Source organism: Carassius gibelio, chromosome A7 (assembly GCF_023724105.1).
Source record: "Carassius gibelio isolate Cgi1373 ecotype wild population from Czech Republic chromosome A7, carGib1.2-hapl.c, whole genome shotgun sequence".
Lineage (NCBI taxonomy): Eukaryota > Metazoa > Chordata > Actinopteri > Cypriniformes > Cyprinidae > Carassius > Carassius gibelio.
Window position 1 is genome coordinate 6852719 of NC_068377.1, and position 16425 is coordinate 6869143.

Below are 16425 nucleotides of genomic sequence, written 5' to 3' on the forward strand. Positions count from 1 at the left end.
TCAAGTAAACAACATGCAATGTTGTCATCAAACTGCACTTTCCACATGTACAGCTTAAAAAAAAAAAAAAAAAAGACGACAAAGTGGAACTTAGTCATTTTCCAAAACCGCTAAGCAAATATATGCAGTTTCAGTACATACCACATAGAGACGCTGTTGTTGCTGCTGCTCTTGTTAAATTTCAGCCTCTGGATCTGATTCTGGATCATAAATATACGCTGAATCTGACTGTTAGCCATGGTTTGTTTTGGTTGGTTTTGTCCTCACAGTAATGTCACAGCTTCCAAACGCTATCAAAGCAAAAGCCTACTGGCGCTCGTGATTCTTTAGCTCCGCCCACACGTCACGCCTCCAGGCGCTCGTGTTTTTCCGGGAAAAATCGGTACAGACTATCTTTCTCTTATGAATATAATAAAACTAAAGACTTTTTGGAGTTATGAAGTATGCAGTACTACTCTATAGGTACTCAAGATTAACAGGATATTGAGTGAAAACGAGCATTTCACCCCCCCTTTAAATGTTTTAGGGACCACCAAACCAGATAACACTTTATTTTACAGTGTCCCTGTTATACAGCTACTACTACAGTACATACCAAACCCTATCCCTGCAGTACAGTATGTGCATTTATTAATCAATATTAGTCTGTCTTTATTTGTGTAATTACACAGTAACAATGACATCTTAAAAATGAAGTGTAACCCCAAATAACTTTGTACAACTTTAATCAAATTTAAGACCCTAAAGTGGATTTGATGCCATGTGTGTTTTCTCTTAGCTATCAAGGATAGTTTATCTGGATCTGCTAGATACACTGTTCCAATTGTTGTCACATCCAGTACTGAGGATTCATCAGTCCAGCCGCTTTTGTCCACTACTGTCTCTCCATCATCTCATACAACTGCTAAATCACTCAACTCTGTAGCGCCCCCTGTCGCCTTGAGTCCTCCCTCCTGCATCATTAGTCCTCTTGTGGGTGATGTTCTCTCTCCCTTTAAGATCAACTGCTCTGTTGATCCATCTTTTTGCAAAGCTGGGTCCTGTATTTTCTGCTTCAAAACTGCCAGGGGTAAGAAATGTGATTTATATTTCTAAATTTGGCCCTTCCTGTAAAGGTAAATCCAACCTATGTGTATAAGGGTTAACTTTGTGTACTTTGACCTGTTTTGCAGGTCATTCTTTTTATTGTGGTGCTGAGCCCACAGTGGAGTCGCTTTACCTCCCTCTAGGTGATAAACATAAAAACTACAGTCTGATGGTGGACATCACTGTTAAGAACGCAGCAGGCGTTACTACTGGCACTGCTGTAACTACTCAGGTTTGTAGTCGAGTTGATTTGTTTATGACCATCTTTTCAAAAGCAAGTAAAAAAAATGTACACTTCAAAACAATTCAGCTGAATTAATTAGAGAGATGGTTCAATTCTCAGAAAGCTTTATCACTTGTCCTGTAGAAATTGATTAAATCACTGCCAAATTTTAAGACATTATATTTTTCCACTTCAGGCCCAAAATACCAGATCTGTAACCACTACAAAGTGAGCAAAACGTATAGATACTTGTTCTTCATTGACCAAATCATAATACTTTTCAAACTTTAAACAAGTTTGAAATCTATATACTAAGTTACACTTGATAATATAAATATATTTTAATAATATATAAAAACATCTTCCCATAATAAACCAAACATTATAAAATAAATACATAAGACTTTTACTAAAAAAAAAAAAAAAAAATAATAATATGAATAATTGTGCCATTCACTGCCATATAATTATAGCAAAAGGAGAGCAAATGTTGGAAACCATGTGTCAGTGATCATAAAATAATAATAATAATAAATAAATACAAATATTACAGTATGTATTTGAGTAAATTCAATAAATGCAAAACTTAGGTTCAAAAGTTGTATTTTTTTTTTCAAACAATTCCAGTCTTTTTTAATGCTTTAATATATAATTGTGATTAATAGTCATTCAGTAATATGTCAGTAATATCAGAACCAGGTTATGGGGACCATGAAATTAGTCAGACAGATAAAATGACAGAGTGAAATTCAGACAAAAAGAATGACTGTTCAAGATAGACAGAACAACAGAATTGTGGAAATGAAAATTGTGCATCACATTGCAGGTAAAGGACATCAGTAGTAACCACACAGTTGGAGATCTCCAGGTGCTGGTTTCCAGCCAGGTGTCTCAGCTGCAGCAACAAGGTCGACTCACTGGGGCAGCGCTGGCACAGATGTTCCAGTCTGTGTCCGACAAACTAAATAATGCACTGCCGGAAGGACAGCATGACGGTGTAAAAAAAGAGGTAGTCCATAGGTAATATGCACATTCAGAAATGTTTTATATACCCATGTTTTAACCAAGTATTCCTCTTCCAACTGAAGCTGAGAGAAGAGATGTTACAGAGTTTGAGTTCTGCCACGAGTTCCTTCCCCCCAAAGAATCCAGCAGAGGTGCAGATGAGTGCTACTGTGGTTTCAGGCCTTACCACACAGGGACATGAGCTGACAGACACTGCTCAGGTACTTCTTTAACCATCCAGATGGTAGCAATATACATTGGTATTAATACATCTCTCCTAACTCATTCACCCTGGCTACAGTTACAGGCTAGTTATCTGCTAACAAACCTCAGTAAGTCCTTGGTCTCCTTGACGCTTTCTGGCAAGGTGTTCACTGAAAAGATACTGCAAGCATCCACGCCAATTATTGATGCTGCAAGTAACATCATCAAAGTTTCTTCCAGTACTTCTAAGCAGGTACAGCACAACACTCAAGCCTTAGTCCATATTCTGACTGAAAACCATCATTCTTGACACTGTTTTCATTACCCTGTACTACAGAAAGAGATCTCCAGTCATTTACTAAACACTGTGGACAATGTTCAAAGTGCCTTGTTGGCTGGGAAAAAGGTGAACCAGGAGCCCATCATACTCCGCTCTTCAGTTTTTGGTTTATATGTCAACAGGTAAACAAATAACGTTGGTAGGTTAAGGACTTTATGGTCTCAACCCTCAACTCAAACATAAGACACATTTTACTTCCATAATTTTACATATTCTGTAACTTTTTGTATGTCACAATGAACATAGATTTGTTCATTTTTTTCCAAAACAGGATATTCTGTGAGACAAATGGGTCATGAAATGGTTGGATCGTGAAAAGTGATTTCTTTTTTACGGGTGGTTGGGGGAGGAAATGAAAAAGCCATGAAATGGAAATGAAATTAAATATTTATTTTACCACATTTTCTATTATGTCTTAAAATAAAGACTGGATAAATCAACTTAATACATGGTATTGCTAGTCAGAAATAAATAAAATGACTCATTTTGCTGTGCTCTTTTTTTAGAATATCATCGGATGAACTTCAGAAACAGCCCTTTAACATTCAGAAGAAATGCTCTGCCAGTTTTATCCTCCCATCTCTGGGCTCTGTTCTGTCTCCAGATGAACCAGTAGATGTACGGGTGAGTTGAGTGACAATTTAATCTTTCTTCTCTTATTGTCACACTATGCTGCTGGAACACGGAGCCGAGGACAATCGAAATTGTCTTTATTAATCCAACACAGGAGTGAATCCAAATGGGAGAACAGGAGGAAGACACGTGTTTATAGAACTAGTAGACCAGACAAAACTGAACAGAAAAGGACATAGGCTTATAAAGGCAGGATAATGAGGAACAGACAGGTGTAGGGTATCAATTATATTTAAACTAAGCAAGGACAGGAAACAGACCAAATAAGGAAAAACAGGAACTGACACACATGACAATAGGTACAATCCTGACCTTTCCCCCTCCTCCCGGAAGATGTGTCCTTGCACCATAGGCAACAACAGGAGAAGACACAGATGAAGAGCTTGGGAGGAGCCTCCGGTGGAGGACGGACCCCCGGGAGGGGGCCGGCAGACAAAGATGACAGAGGGAGGAGACGATGGAGGGGGGACCCAGGGAGGAGACAGGAGGAGCTTGGAGCAGGAGGAGACCAGCTGGACTAAATCCACAGCCATAATGATGGGCCGATGGTGGGAAGAGCCATGGAGGAGGAATGGCAGCCAACTCCAGGTGGCTGACCAATGGCGGGGGAGGCAGTGGAGGAGGAGCCTGAGGTGGAGACAGAGAGCCAATGAGCCAGGGGGATGCCAAGGATCCGGGGAGCCAGAGTGGAGCTGAGGACTCTGGCGACTGAAGCAGAGATCCACAGCGGAGCCAGAGCGACTGAGTACCAAGGTGGAGCTGGTGGGAGGAAGGAACCCAATGGAGCTGGTGGGACAGCGCGACAACCCGCAGCCAGTGGAGAGGAGTCCAGAAGTGATGCCGGGTCGACACCCAACCAAGGCGGAGCAGGAAGGGACAAGGAAGCCTAATGGAGCTGATGAATCAATGCTTGACATTGAAGATGAGGGAGCTAGGAGCCAAGGTGGAGCCCCTGGGATTATGGGCTAAGGGGGAGCCTGGGCCTCAGAGGCTGGAGGCGGAGGTGAAAGATACTCAGACCATGGCGACGCTTGAGGATGGCAGTCCCGCGGGGCTCGCACCACATAGATGGTGAGCTGAGGGTGAGCAGAGGGGCAGCCAGATGACAGAGGTGGAGGAGGCAGGAGTGGGTGGGAGGGCGGTCATTTTGGAGGACACTTTCTAGGAGTGGGCACTCGGCACTGGAGTATCAGAAACCCCCTCAGGGCTGCATGAGGAAACGAAGGATGAAGGAGGGCTGGATGGGACCAGAGGAGACGCTGGAGAGAGGAGAAAGGGCAGTTCAACTTCCAGTTCGATTCCCAATCTATAAGATCCTCCTCTTCCTAATTTTGGCCTGTTTGGCACTCCATATTCAGCTCACTATCAGCCACGATGCAGGGGGGGTGTAGCTCCAGTCTGCACTTACACCATCCGCGGCTCTCTTCCTTGCAGTGGGCACTGTAGCCGGCTCTCGCACCTGGTCTGACAGGTTGAGCTCTGGCTCGCCGTCATTGGTGGGCTCGGGCTTATGCTCTGTACCATGGGGAGATGGTGGGCTGGGCTCTGGGTCAGGAGTGGATCCACGGGACAGATGGTAAGAGGGGACCCGTTTCTCCGCAGGGTCCACTCATCAAAGGCAGTGAATTCCTCCCGACGACCATCTTTGGATGATGTCACTCTACATTCAGCGTTCAGGCTCCAGTCATAGAAAGTCCAGAGCGCATTGTCTGGGTAGCTGGTGATGTGAGCTAATTACAGGACATGTCCTAGTATGGTCCTCGAGAGATCGTCCTTCCAGCTCCAGCAGGAGGAGGAATTTGGGGCGAAGGAGAGAATCCATGAAACATAATGGAAAGAAAAAACTGAGGGAAAACCAGAAAACAAATGGAGGGGAGACACGCAATAAACTGTTGTATGTTGGGTCTTCTGTCACATTACGCTGCCAGAAGGAACACGGAGCCAAGGAAAATCAAAATAGTCTTTATTAATCCAACACAGGAGTAAATCCAAAAGGGAGAACGAGAGGAAGACAAACGTATGGGACTGGAGGATCCAACAAAACTGAACAGAAAGGATGGCTTATAAAGGCAGAATAACGAGGAACAGACAGGTGCAGGGAATCAATTATAATCAAACTAAACGGAAACAGACCAAATAAGGAAAAACGGGAACTGACACACCTGACAACAGGTCCAATCCTGACACTTACAGGAAGTCTAATTGACGAGAACATAATTCTGAATTTAGGTTAAATTTACATTTATTAATTCAGCAGATGTTTTTATCCAAAGTGACAAGTGTGATTCATCCTGAGGAGGCAATAACACAACAAGTGCATATAAATAAAGTTTCAAACATTGTCTAGAACAGGGAAGAGACAGAAAAAGCATAAAATTTCTTTTAAAGAGTCAACTTTAAAAGGACACTGTTAGGTGCTCAGGGTGCTTGTTTTTGTATTTGAGCTGTTTCTTGAATATTATAAGAGTTTTTGGTTGTCCAGATATGGTTGTGAAGATCATTCCACCAATAAGGAACAGTTAATGTTTGGGAAAGTGATTTTTGTGCCTTTTTGTGATAGCACCACAAGGTTCCAATCACTCATTGACCACAGGCTCTTAGAGGGAATGTAAAGAGGGAGTAGAGGTAAAAAGATGCCAAATATCAGTGTCTTGAAACAGTAGCCAATAAGAGAGATTAAGAGAAGTGTAACATTGGCTCTCTTGGGCTCATTGAAGACTGATTGTGCTGCTGCATTTTGTATCATCTATAGAGTTTTGATTCTACACGTTGGACAACCAGTCAGAAGAGCATTGCAATAGTTAGGAGGGCCTGATCTTCAGAATGTTGCAAACCTGCATGACTATGTTACGACGTGGACTTTGAAGCTCATTGAAGCTAGCTAGTTAGTCCTCAAAGGTTACTCCAAGGTTTCTGACTGATCTGGTTGAAATTATCATTGAAAAGCTGGATGGTGGAATTGTGCTGAAATGTTGGAGTGGCTGGGAAGACAACTTCACTCTTTGCTAGGTTGAGTTCTTTCAGCCATGCTGAGATGTCTGCTAGACAGGCCAAAATCCACACAGCTACTGTGGAATCCATCTGATTGTAATCATAGACTGTAAAAAAAAGATCAAATATGCGACTCCACTTCCTTCCACTATAAAAAAAATGTAAAAAGCCAAAGCATCTCATTATGGTCGCTGCCATCTTGAGTAAATGACGTCATTTGGAGTCAGAGTCTGAACAGTAGATTCGTTTGGAGTCAGAGACTGAGCAGTAGTTTCGTGAGGTGGAGCTGTGGAATCAAACTCCCACCCAAACTCCCACAGACCCAATAAACCATAACAACACGCCCCGTTTTTATAGCATCAAATTACCAGATAAAAAAGTTATCACAAAATAAACAATTGAACTTATATCAATGTGATGATAACTGCCTGAAAAGACTAAAATTTATTATTTTTACTAAAGTCCCTTTAGTTTTAGATTACTGTAGCCAGCTACCAGGGGGCATTCAAAGAGCCCGCAGCTTCACTTTTCAGGACATGTAAGGCACACCCTGTTGTAATGAAAAGAAGAGTTGCATGTAATCTGTGTTAATAGCAGTAGGAGAAACCTTTGGACGCCTCTCCCACCTATGTAAGATTCAAAAATTAGACTAAATTTCTCTTTTTTACCTATCACAGATGACAAGTTTCGGGATAAATCCATTTTCACAGCATGAGGGCGTGCATATCAGTGGATCAGTGGGATCTCTATCTCTCACCAAAATGAATGGCTCTGTGATTCCAGTGGCAAACCTCACTGAAGAGATTGAGGTAAAAGGAGATTGCCAGCAATAAAGGCCAAAAGCTTGGCTAACATAAAACACCCAGAACTTATTTTCTTCTTTTCCTAGATCCTCTTACCAAGGACAGAGGTGGCAGAGGTTAACCAAACTCTTCTGGAATTGGCAAACTTCAGCACTGTGGTCATTAATGTGACTGCACCCAATATATCTCTGGTTTTCAAGTTAGACCCTTCAGAGGAGACACCTCTGCAGTTGCTCCTGGGTTTTCAGGACTACCCTAACGATACAAATTATGAAGCTTGGATCCAGCTACCTCAAGATGGCAACTCTGAAGGTTATTAACAAATAAAAACAAATAAACAGAATTGAACACTTTCGGAAAGAGATTGAGAATTATTTTGTTATATTTGTGTGATGCAGAGGAGAGGTACACTTGGGTGCTTAACCCTACGGAAATGACAGTTGAAGTAGGCATTTACTACCTTCTGGTGAGGCCTGTTGTTGGTGCAGGGGTAAATTCGACAAACACCTCAGTTTTCGTCACAACCATTGCTGCTCACTGTTTGTATTGGGATGAGACAAAGGCCAATTGGAGTGGTGATGGCTGTAGGGTAAGTCGAATAATTAATGGCCAATCTTCTAAGGCCATCCACACTGACAGTATTACTGCAATCATTGTCTATGTGAAAGCTCCTTTAAACTGAATAAGCATGTCATTTATACAGGATTTTTACCTTTTTTCAGGTTGGCCCTCGTACTACAACTTTGGTTACTCAATGCCTATGTACCCATTTGACCTTTTTTGGAAGCTCTTTCTTCGTCATCCCCAACATGGTTGATGTGTCCCGCACTGCTGAACTCTTTGCAACCTTCGTCAATAACCCAGTGGTGGTGTGTTTTGTAGGCGCCATCATCCTGGCTTACCTGTTGGTTGTGATGTGGGCACGAAGAAAGGATATTCAGGATGCAGTCAAGGTTTGCTTTTAGAAACCTGGTTCTGTTGAAAATCCAATTTGACACTTGTAATTCCTTATCTTGTTTGAAACAAAACCAAAAAAACTATAAATAAAACAAAATAAAAACTTAATTGTGTAATTTTCATGTTAATAATCCTACTTAAAGGTGAAGGTCACAGTACTGGAGGACAATGATCCCTTAGCTGAATATCGTTACTTATTGAGTATCAACACGGGGCATCGACGTGGGGCCTCCACCTCTTCTCAGGTAAGTTTCATCCAGCTTTAGTTCCAGCATTTTTTTCAGGAACACTATTGTGCCATTCAGTATTAACGCTGCTATAAAATTGCTCCAGGTGACAGTGACTCTACAGGGCACAGAGGGAGAGAGTGAACCTCATCATTTGACTGACCCTGAAAAACCAGTGTTTGAAATGGGAGGACTGGACATGTTTATGCTGACCATCCCCTTCTCACTGGGAGAGCTACAAAGTATTAGGCTATGGCATGACAATTCAGGACCGCATCCTGCTTGGTAAAATGAATAGAAATGTCACATAGTACTTTGCCAGATTATTTGGAGGCATGGTGAGTTTTGCCTGTAATTGAATTACTTTCTGTATGTGACCCTCTGGATTTGTCACAGGTATGTTAACAAGGTAATGGTACAGGACATGCAGACTGGGCAGAAGTGGCACTTCCTGTGCAACTCATGGTTGTCCATTGACTTGGAAGAATGTATACTAGATAAAGTTTTTCCTGTAGCAACAGAGATGGACTTGAAAAGGTTTAGGTATGTAGCTGAGAGATTGTTTGGTAAGAAATATATGTGGTACAAAATTATGGGTATTTTCTCATTAATGTTTCATTTATTGTCTTTGAACTTTACAGTAATTTGTTCTTCATGAAGACTGCAAAAGATTTCCGTGATGGTCACATCTGGTTCTCTGTAATCAGTCGTCCCCCAAGTAGTAATTTTACTCGTGTACAGCGTGTCTCCTGCTGTTTTTCACTGCTGCTCTGCACCATGTTGACCAGTATCATGTTCTGGGGTATCCCATCAGACCCCTCAGAGCAGACAATGGACATGGGTATGACCAATAAAACATGAATCTAACAGTGACTACAGGATACTTTACTCAAACACAGTTTGCTAAAGTCGTTCTTGGGCACAGAATGACAAGCATACTCCATGCCACTAGAACACCATCACATCACACCTGTTTTATATACTAGACAGCTCCATAATTGTAGTGATTCAGTCATTAATGGTTGAATTTTGCTTGAATCAAACATATGTACATTCATAATAATGTGATTTATATCTTTGAATGGGCTACAGGTCAGATTGAGTTCACCTGGCAACAGGTCATGATTGGCATCCAGAGTTCCATTATCATGTTTCCTATCAATCTCCTTATTGTGAGCATCTTCAGAAATGCTCGTCCCAGAGAACAAAAGTCTGAATCATCTTCAAAGCAACAGTCAAAGATAGATCCCAAAAAGCAAGGCAAAATGGGACGTGTGTCTCCGAATCAGCCTCCACACAACAATCACAAGGAAATCACACCTGACACTGTGATAAAGGTCAAGTCCTTCTCTAAGAGTTTGGCCCAGAATAGTTCCATCTCTCTTTCATAATGGATGTGGCGTTAAGACATTTTTTATAATATCTTTTCAGGATATCAAATGGATAGCACAGTCACTCTATAAGGTCATGAGAAGACCTGTTCCAAGGACAGAACTGGACTCCACCAAAACAGATATCAACAATCTGCTGTCACTAGTTGAAGAGATAATTCGTCAACACAATCGAGTTGGAAGTGAGTTTTACACTGACTCTTATAAAAAGAAGCAAACTCTCTCAGCTCCCCTGGAGTGTGTAAATCTGAAAGGTGAGTTCATGGACATGGACATGAATTTTCTATCTCATACTTCAAAATATGTTAACTTCTGGTTGGTTTGGAATTGATCTACCCGACTTCAGAGAGAAGAATCTTTTGATGTATAATATCCAGCATGGGGGAACGAAAGAATGTTCCACTGGTTATTTTCAAGTGGAAGTGGGAGAATTTAAGTTCTAATTGTCTTAAATGCAGTATAACTGGAATGCTTTGAGATTGGAAGTAGAGATTTTCAACTCGAGTATTCCCACCTCCAACTTTGCATGGAGAGCAGCATATGATTAAAAACATTATTATTATATATATGAAGCAATATTATTTTGTTCCTATCACAGAGGGCCATTTTTGTGAGAGCTCAGAGCGAAATGAAAAACACAGTGTCTACAGCCAGTATCTCTACAAACAACTGCAAAACGTGGAGAGAGAGCTCAGACTGCTGGGGCCTTCATCCTTCTCTAAGCCAAACAGCTACAATCAGGCGGTACTGCAGGTCCAAGGCATGAAGAACCTGCTTGAACCTCATGTCTCCTCCTGTTCTGTCAGTGGTCTACATACACGCAGCTCCAGCCCTACAGAGAGAAACAGTGGTGACAGCAAAAAGTGTTGTCAGAAAGGATTGCCCTGGTGGTTTGTGTTCGTTGGTTGGTTTCTTGTTGTAGCCACCAGTGGTGTTTCAGCATACTTCACTATGATGTATGGGTTGACCTATGGGAAGGAGCGTTCCATCAGTTGGCTCATCTCAATGGTGGTGTCATTCTTCGAAAGCCTCTTCATCACCCAGCCTGTAAAAGTAAGAGATGAAATATTGAAAAAAAATTGTTGTGGCCTTCCTTTTTGTATTTTATGACTCTATATTCATGTGTATTGTACATAACTACTTCCGGTGCAGATTGTATTTACATGACATTGTCCATTAGATGTTTTGCTGCTACAGAGAAGCATACGTGATGTGTTTGTATTGGTTTTTTTTAGGTACTGGGCTTTGCAGTCTTCTTTGCTTTGGTACTCAAAACTATTGATCAAGAAGATTATGGAGATGTTCCGATTGATGGGACTCTATCCAACATGGGTAAATGGACCATGAGCTAAATGACTTAATTTATAGCATCATATTTGACTATCCCTTTTTTTGTGTGACAAAACCTCATCTTAAATATCTTTCCACAGATGATCCTGATGCAATCAGAATTGCCAGGAGAGACAGCACATGTAGTTTCTATCAGCCCCCTCCTCCCACTGACATACAAAAGATGAGAAACAACATGATCAAGGAGCAGAAAGTGTTTGCACTCATCAGGGAGATCCTCAGTAAGAAGAACATAAATTCTCTTTCATTAATCGAAAGATCGGCTTGTTTGACACAGCATTTTACGTTGCAGTTTATGTGGGATTCCTTTGGATGCTTCTCTTGGTTGCATATGGTCAACGAGATCCCAATGCATACTACTTCACTCGGCATATCCGGCAGAGTTTCAGCAATGGCATTTCAGAGAGTATGAACCACAAAGATATATTAAATTGGGCAAAATCCTCCTTGCTCAGTAATCTGTTTGGGCAATATCCAGGTATTCTTTAAGTGTGTAATGTCTACATTTTTTACTTGTTCAAGGTTAAAAACTGCTTGTATATTGAACTGATAAACCTAAATGTACCTTGTTTTGTTTTTGTTTACTTTTTCAGGCTTTATAACAGATGGAAATTCAAAACTTGTTGGCAACGCTCGTTTCCGCCAGGTTAGGGTAAGGAAAGATTCTTGTAAAACTGCCAAGACCATGCAGTACTCTGTTCCTGAATGCCATGCCCCATACTCTTGGGAAGCAGAGGACATGGGCTCTTACAGTCCAGGGTGGAACCAGACTAAAAATGTGAATGGTTCTAAGATTGTACCCACAGCTTGGCGCTACCAAACTCAGGCCAAACTCCGGGCAAACCCTGTTTGGGGTGGGCTGGCCCTTTATAAGGGTGGAGGATTTGTGGTGGAACTAGGCCCGGATCAAAAGAATGCAAGCAGGTAGCATAATGTGTAACAACATGCAATCTAGTTTTAAAAAAAAGAAGTTACAACAGTTAATGTGTCCTTTCTTGTTCTACAGTCTTCTTCAGTATCTTTTTGACAACATCTGGCTGGACGTGTATACACGGGCTGTCTTTGTGGAGTTCACAGTTTATAATGCAAACGTGAATCTCTTCTGCATTGTGACTCTCATTTTTGAGACGACGGGAGTGGGTGAGGCATCTCCTCTCTGTATCCTTTAAAGATTCTCATGTTGTCAAAGGTTGGACTCATGGTAATTTTGTTGTTTTTATAGGTGCATTCCAATATCGTAGTGTGGTCCAGACCGTCCATCTTTATCAGTCTACTGGTGGCTTCCACATATTTGTTATGGCATCAGAGGCCATCTATTTCCTCTTCATTCTCTACTACATGTTTGTGCAGGTCCGCTCGCTTATGGAACATTACAATAAAATGGCGTAATTTGCATCAGTGGAGTCCTAATGCACAGTATTTTGTGGATTTAACAGGGCAAACTGATGAAGCAGCAGAAATGGGCATACTTCAGAAGCAAATGGAATCTCTTAGAGTTGGCCATTATCATTCTAAGTTGGAGTGCATTATGTGTGTTTGTCAAGAGGACAATATTGGGTAACCGGGACATTGAGTACTACCAAAACAACAAAGACATGTGAGTGAAGCTCTTTCAGCTCTTCTAGGTCAATCGGCATGTTTGAAATGGAATACTAGACTTCTACTTCCTGCACAATACACAAAATACTTGAGATTTAATACATCTGCTTCTCTAACAGGTTTGCCAGTTTTTATGAGACTGCCACAGCAGATGCTGTCCTGGGCTATCTGATAGCTTTCTTAGTCCTGCTGGCCACCATAAAGCTGTGGCATCTGCTGAGACTCAACCCCAAACTACACATGATCACATCTACACTGCAGCGGGCATGGTCAGATATCTCTGGCTTCATTGTGGTCATGACCATCATGTTTCTGGCTTATTCCATTGCTGTGAGTATGTGATGTTCTTTACATGAAATGAAAAAAACTCCAGAAATGGTGATGTCCTGAAGAGTTTAGTTCTAGCCCTGTTCCAACACAACTACCTGTAGTTTTCAAGGGTGGCATCCAAAATTGGACTTGTTGCTTCACTGCCCTATCAGGCAATGACAGAGTTTGTGCACTAAGGTAGTGAAGGAAATATCTATGCTGCCTTCCAAAATAAATCAGATGAAGGTTTCAGTTGACAGCATGTGACGCCATAACTGGATACGGTACCTTGTTGCCTGTGCATGCTCCCTGCAGAGGCAGCATCTTTCTGCTTTTAGAGACAGCCAAGTAATCCTGAAGGACTTGATTAGCGGCACTGCGAGTTTAATTAGGGTTAAATCAAAACTCTGCAGGACTGTGTCCCTTTAGAAACTGAGTTTGGCCTACAAGTTCCTGAAAGGTCAGTGGTCTCAATAGCAGTTCCTGGAGCGCCACAGCCTTCTAGAATTTAGCTCCAACTTTCCTGCTTGGAAGCTTCTAGCAACCCTGAAGGCCTTGACGACCTTGTTGAGGTGTGTTTAATTAAGGTTGGAGCTAAACTCTGCAAAGCTGTGGCCCTCCAGGAACTATGTTTGAGACCACTGGTCTATAACTCGAGGAGCAGACTGAAATGCATACTATTTGCTGGAGATCTTGATTGCCACCATTTCTCTCTTTTTTAGGCTCCACACATTAAATTTGTACTTACATTTGTCTGAAAGTTTTCAAAATTTTGTATCCTATTAGAGCAATTTGATGTACGGTTGGAAGCTCTATTCATACAGAACTCTGCTTGAGGCTGCACAGACCATTATTTGTCTACAACTGGGTATCTTTAACTATGATGAGGTAAACATAAAGATCTATACTGAATTTGTACTCACTGCTAATGTGTTTAAGAACTTAACATTGTTCAATGTATCGTTTCCTTCTACCTACAGGTTTTAGATTACAATCCAATCCTGGGAGCTTTCCTGATTGGATCCTGCATCATCTTCATGACATTCGTAGTTCTCAACCTCTTTATATCTGTGATTTTGGTGGCTTTCAATGAGGAGCAACTTCAACCCACGGTAAATCTCATAATTAATCCAGTGCTGTGCCACAATTTCGCCTTTCTAAATTCATTTAGTCTTTTTCTTTTTACCCTTAGCCTTCTGAAGAAGAGGAGATCGTAGAACTGATGCTGATGAAGATCTGCAGTCTGCTTGGCATCAAGTGCAAGAAAAAGCAAACTGATGCAGATGCTACTATTACTACAGCTTCTGTCATATCATAGAAATGATCCTCGTCTTTAGAACCGTGACAGTCAATGGAAGCTTTATTGTAAAATGCCTTTTTGGTGTTTGGATGCTTAGTATTTGTTCTTGTACATCTCAAAGAGCTTTTCCCCCTGGATTTTATCTTGCAGAATGTTTCCATTAGATCTATTTGTATGTTTGTCATTGCTATTATTACAAATATTAAGCATGAAATATGCAACTCTGAAAGTTGTTGACCTACTACATTATTGCATTACATCTATCAAGGTATCAGCATTTGTTGAGTAGATAATAGATGAAAATATATATACATTTATTTTCTTGAAGGGTAATTTTAAAAAACAACCTGTAGTAAAATGACTATCTGGGGAGTTTACAACTAATTCAGTCAACACCCTGTGTACAAGTATTTATTCATAAAGGGATCTGAATCATACATGGCATTGTTTATGCCCTGCAGCATAAACAAAGTTGCTGCCATGCACTGAATGTCTCTGTTCTAAGAAAATTTCACCCAGTCAATCGCTTAAAGGACTTGCATTAAAAAGTTGACTTGTGATTGTTTTTCAGGTTTCAACATCCTATTGCTTAAGCAGGACAGTTAACTCATTTAAAAAAACATGAAAATAAGTTAAAAAACCTTTGGGCGGCCAGACATTATAAATGTGTAGCATGTACCAGCAAAAAGACCTAAATCAGTCAGTCTTAAAAATTATTGATAAAGTTTTCATTGGGGTCTGGCAACAAACCTATTAAATCCATCATGCGTCACATATTTTGAAACTCCATAGCCTTCCAAACCATATGCAAAATGGTTGTGAAATTTGGTATACTTACTGGACAGGGCATTACTGGTAGCAATTTTAAAGTCTCTCAAATATTCCAGCACCACTGACAGTTTTGACATATTCTTGTTTATAATTTTTGAACAGTGTGGCCTGGAAATATATTCAGTGCACTTGGTTTCAATTTTCACCCACACATTTTCTGCCATTTTGAACAAACCACACATTTTAAAACACTCTGATTTTCTCCACATTTGGGTTGGATCATTTTGATACACCAAATAATTTTTGTGTACTGCTTGGATCCTCGTTTCTAATGCTGGAGAGCCACTTTCTGAAAGTGCCATTTCATCAGATGAAATCCAGATGATATTGCGCATTATAGGCTTCACTGATGCACCATCCGATTTCAGTTATCCATTAAAGAGCTGACCTGCACAAACACTTAGAATAGAAGAGAAGGAAGAGGAAATAGGTGGCCTCTGATCCTAATAAAAATGGAGTCTGTACATCACTATGAGAACTTATCCTACAGCTTTTATTTTGCTTCACATTTGGGTCAGATAACATCTATAGTTATCAAAGCTTTTTGATACACCAAATAACGCGTGTAACAAAGGGATACTAATTTCTGATCTTGAAGAGCTACAGGAATGGAAATCAGGAAGTGAGGATATATTTGAAAGCTTTGGTGTACTTAAGTAAACAGGACCATGACAAATGTAGAATAAATTGTCCTTAAATCATGTTTGCTTATCACCATATAACCCCACGTACATGCAAAACAATGCATCACATGTTCCAAACAATGGCATAAACTCTTTCATAGCTTTTTGCTAATCTTACAAGAACTGTCCAAACTGCACAAAGTTTGGTAAGATCAGGAGTTTTCAAACTGTTCGTGGAACCTATAAAAGCAGTGCACCTTTCGGATGTCTCCTTTATTGGACATACCCAGTCATGTCACAGTGTGTAAAATAATGGAAACATCCAAAATGTCCAGGAATAGTTCAAAAAATATTGGATCAGATTAAGACAAAGTCAAAAACATGACACATATTTTCATGGAAGTTAAGCTCATGGCTTAAGGGACTCTTTATAGGCCCCATTATTGCTGCTATGTTTTCTGTTTGATTCAGTTCTTAACCACATGGGTTCCAACTCACTTAAACTAAAACAGTATAAAGCATTCTTGGAGAAACTAATTAGCTGCTTAAAACT

General features: G+C 40.8%; 1 protein-coding gene across 1 annotated transcript in view; it reads left to right on the top strand.

Annotated features, from left to right (window-relative positions):
• The window catches only part of pkd1l2a (polycystic kidney disease 1 like 2a), a 31522-nt gene extending 16682 nt beyond the window's left edge, over positions 1 to 14840 (top strand). Inside the window, exons 13-41 of the mRNA XM_052601086.1 lie at positions 779 to 1069; positions 1173 to 1318; positions 2136 to 2318; positions 2398 to 2535; positions 2616 to 2771; positions 2856 to 2980; positions 3365 to 3482; positions 7160 to 7291; positions 7372 to 7597; positions 7684 to 7874; positions 8008 to 8238; positions 8386 to 8487; positions 8576 to 8754; positions 8866 to 9012; positions 9111 to 9310; positions 9562 to 9806; positions 9901 to 10114; positions 10459 to 10913; positions 11096 to 11192; positions 11291 to 11431; positions 11503 to 11688; positions 11804 to 12134; positions 12217 to 12350; positions 12433 to 12560; positions 12647 to 12807; positions 12929 to 13139; positions 13905 to 14006; positions 14099 to 14230; positions 14311 to 14840. Of these exons, the coding sequence (XP_052457046.1) occupies positions 779 to 1069; positions 1173 to 1318; positions 2136 to 2318; positions 2398 to 2535; positions 2616 to 2771; positions 2856 to 2980; positions 3365 to 3482; positions 7160 to 7291; positions 7372 to 7597; positions 7684 to 7874; positions 8008 to 8238; positions 8386 to 8487; positions 8576 to 8754; positions 8866 to 9012; positions 9111 to 9310; positions 9562 to 9806; positions 9901 to 10114; positions 10459 to 10913; positions 11096 to 11192; positions 11291 to 11431; positions 11503 to 11688; positions 11804 to 12134; positions 12217 to 12350; positions 12433 to 12560; positions 12647 to 12807; positions 12929 to 13139; positions 13905 to 14006; positions 14099 to 14230; positions 14311 to 14436 (5228 nt within the window). The 3' untranslated portion in view covers positions 14437 to 14840. The remainder of the gene's footprint in view (positions 1 to 778; positions 1070 to 1172; positions 1319 to 2135; positions 2319 to 2397; positions 2536 to 2615; positions 2772 to 2855; positions 2981 to 3364; positions 3483 to 7159; positions 7292 to 7371; positions 7598 to 7683; positions 7875 to 8007; positions 8239 to 8385; positions 8488 to 8575; positions 8755 to 8865; positions 9013 to 9110; positions 9311 to 9561; positions 9807 to 9900; positions 10115 to 10458; positions 10914 to 11095; positions 11193 to 11290; positions 11432 to 11502; positions 11689 to 11803; positions 12135 to 12216; positions 12351 to 12432; positions 12561 to 12646; positions 12808 to 12928; positions 13140 to 13904; positions 14007 to 14098; positions 14231 to 14310) is intronic.
• Positions 14841 to 16425: the final 1585 nt, after the last annotated feature.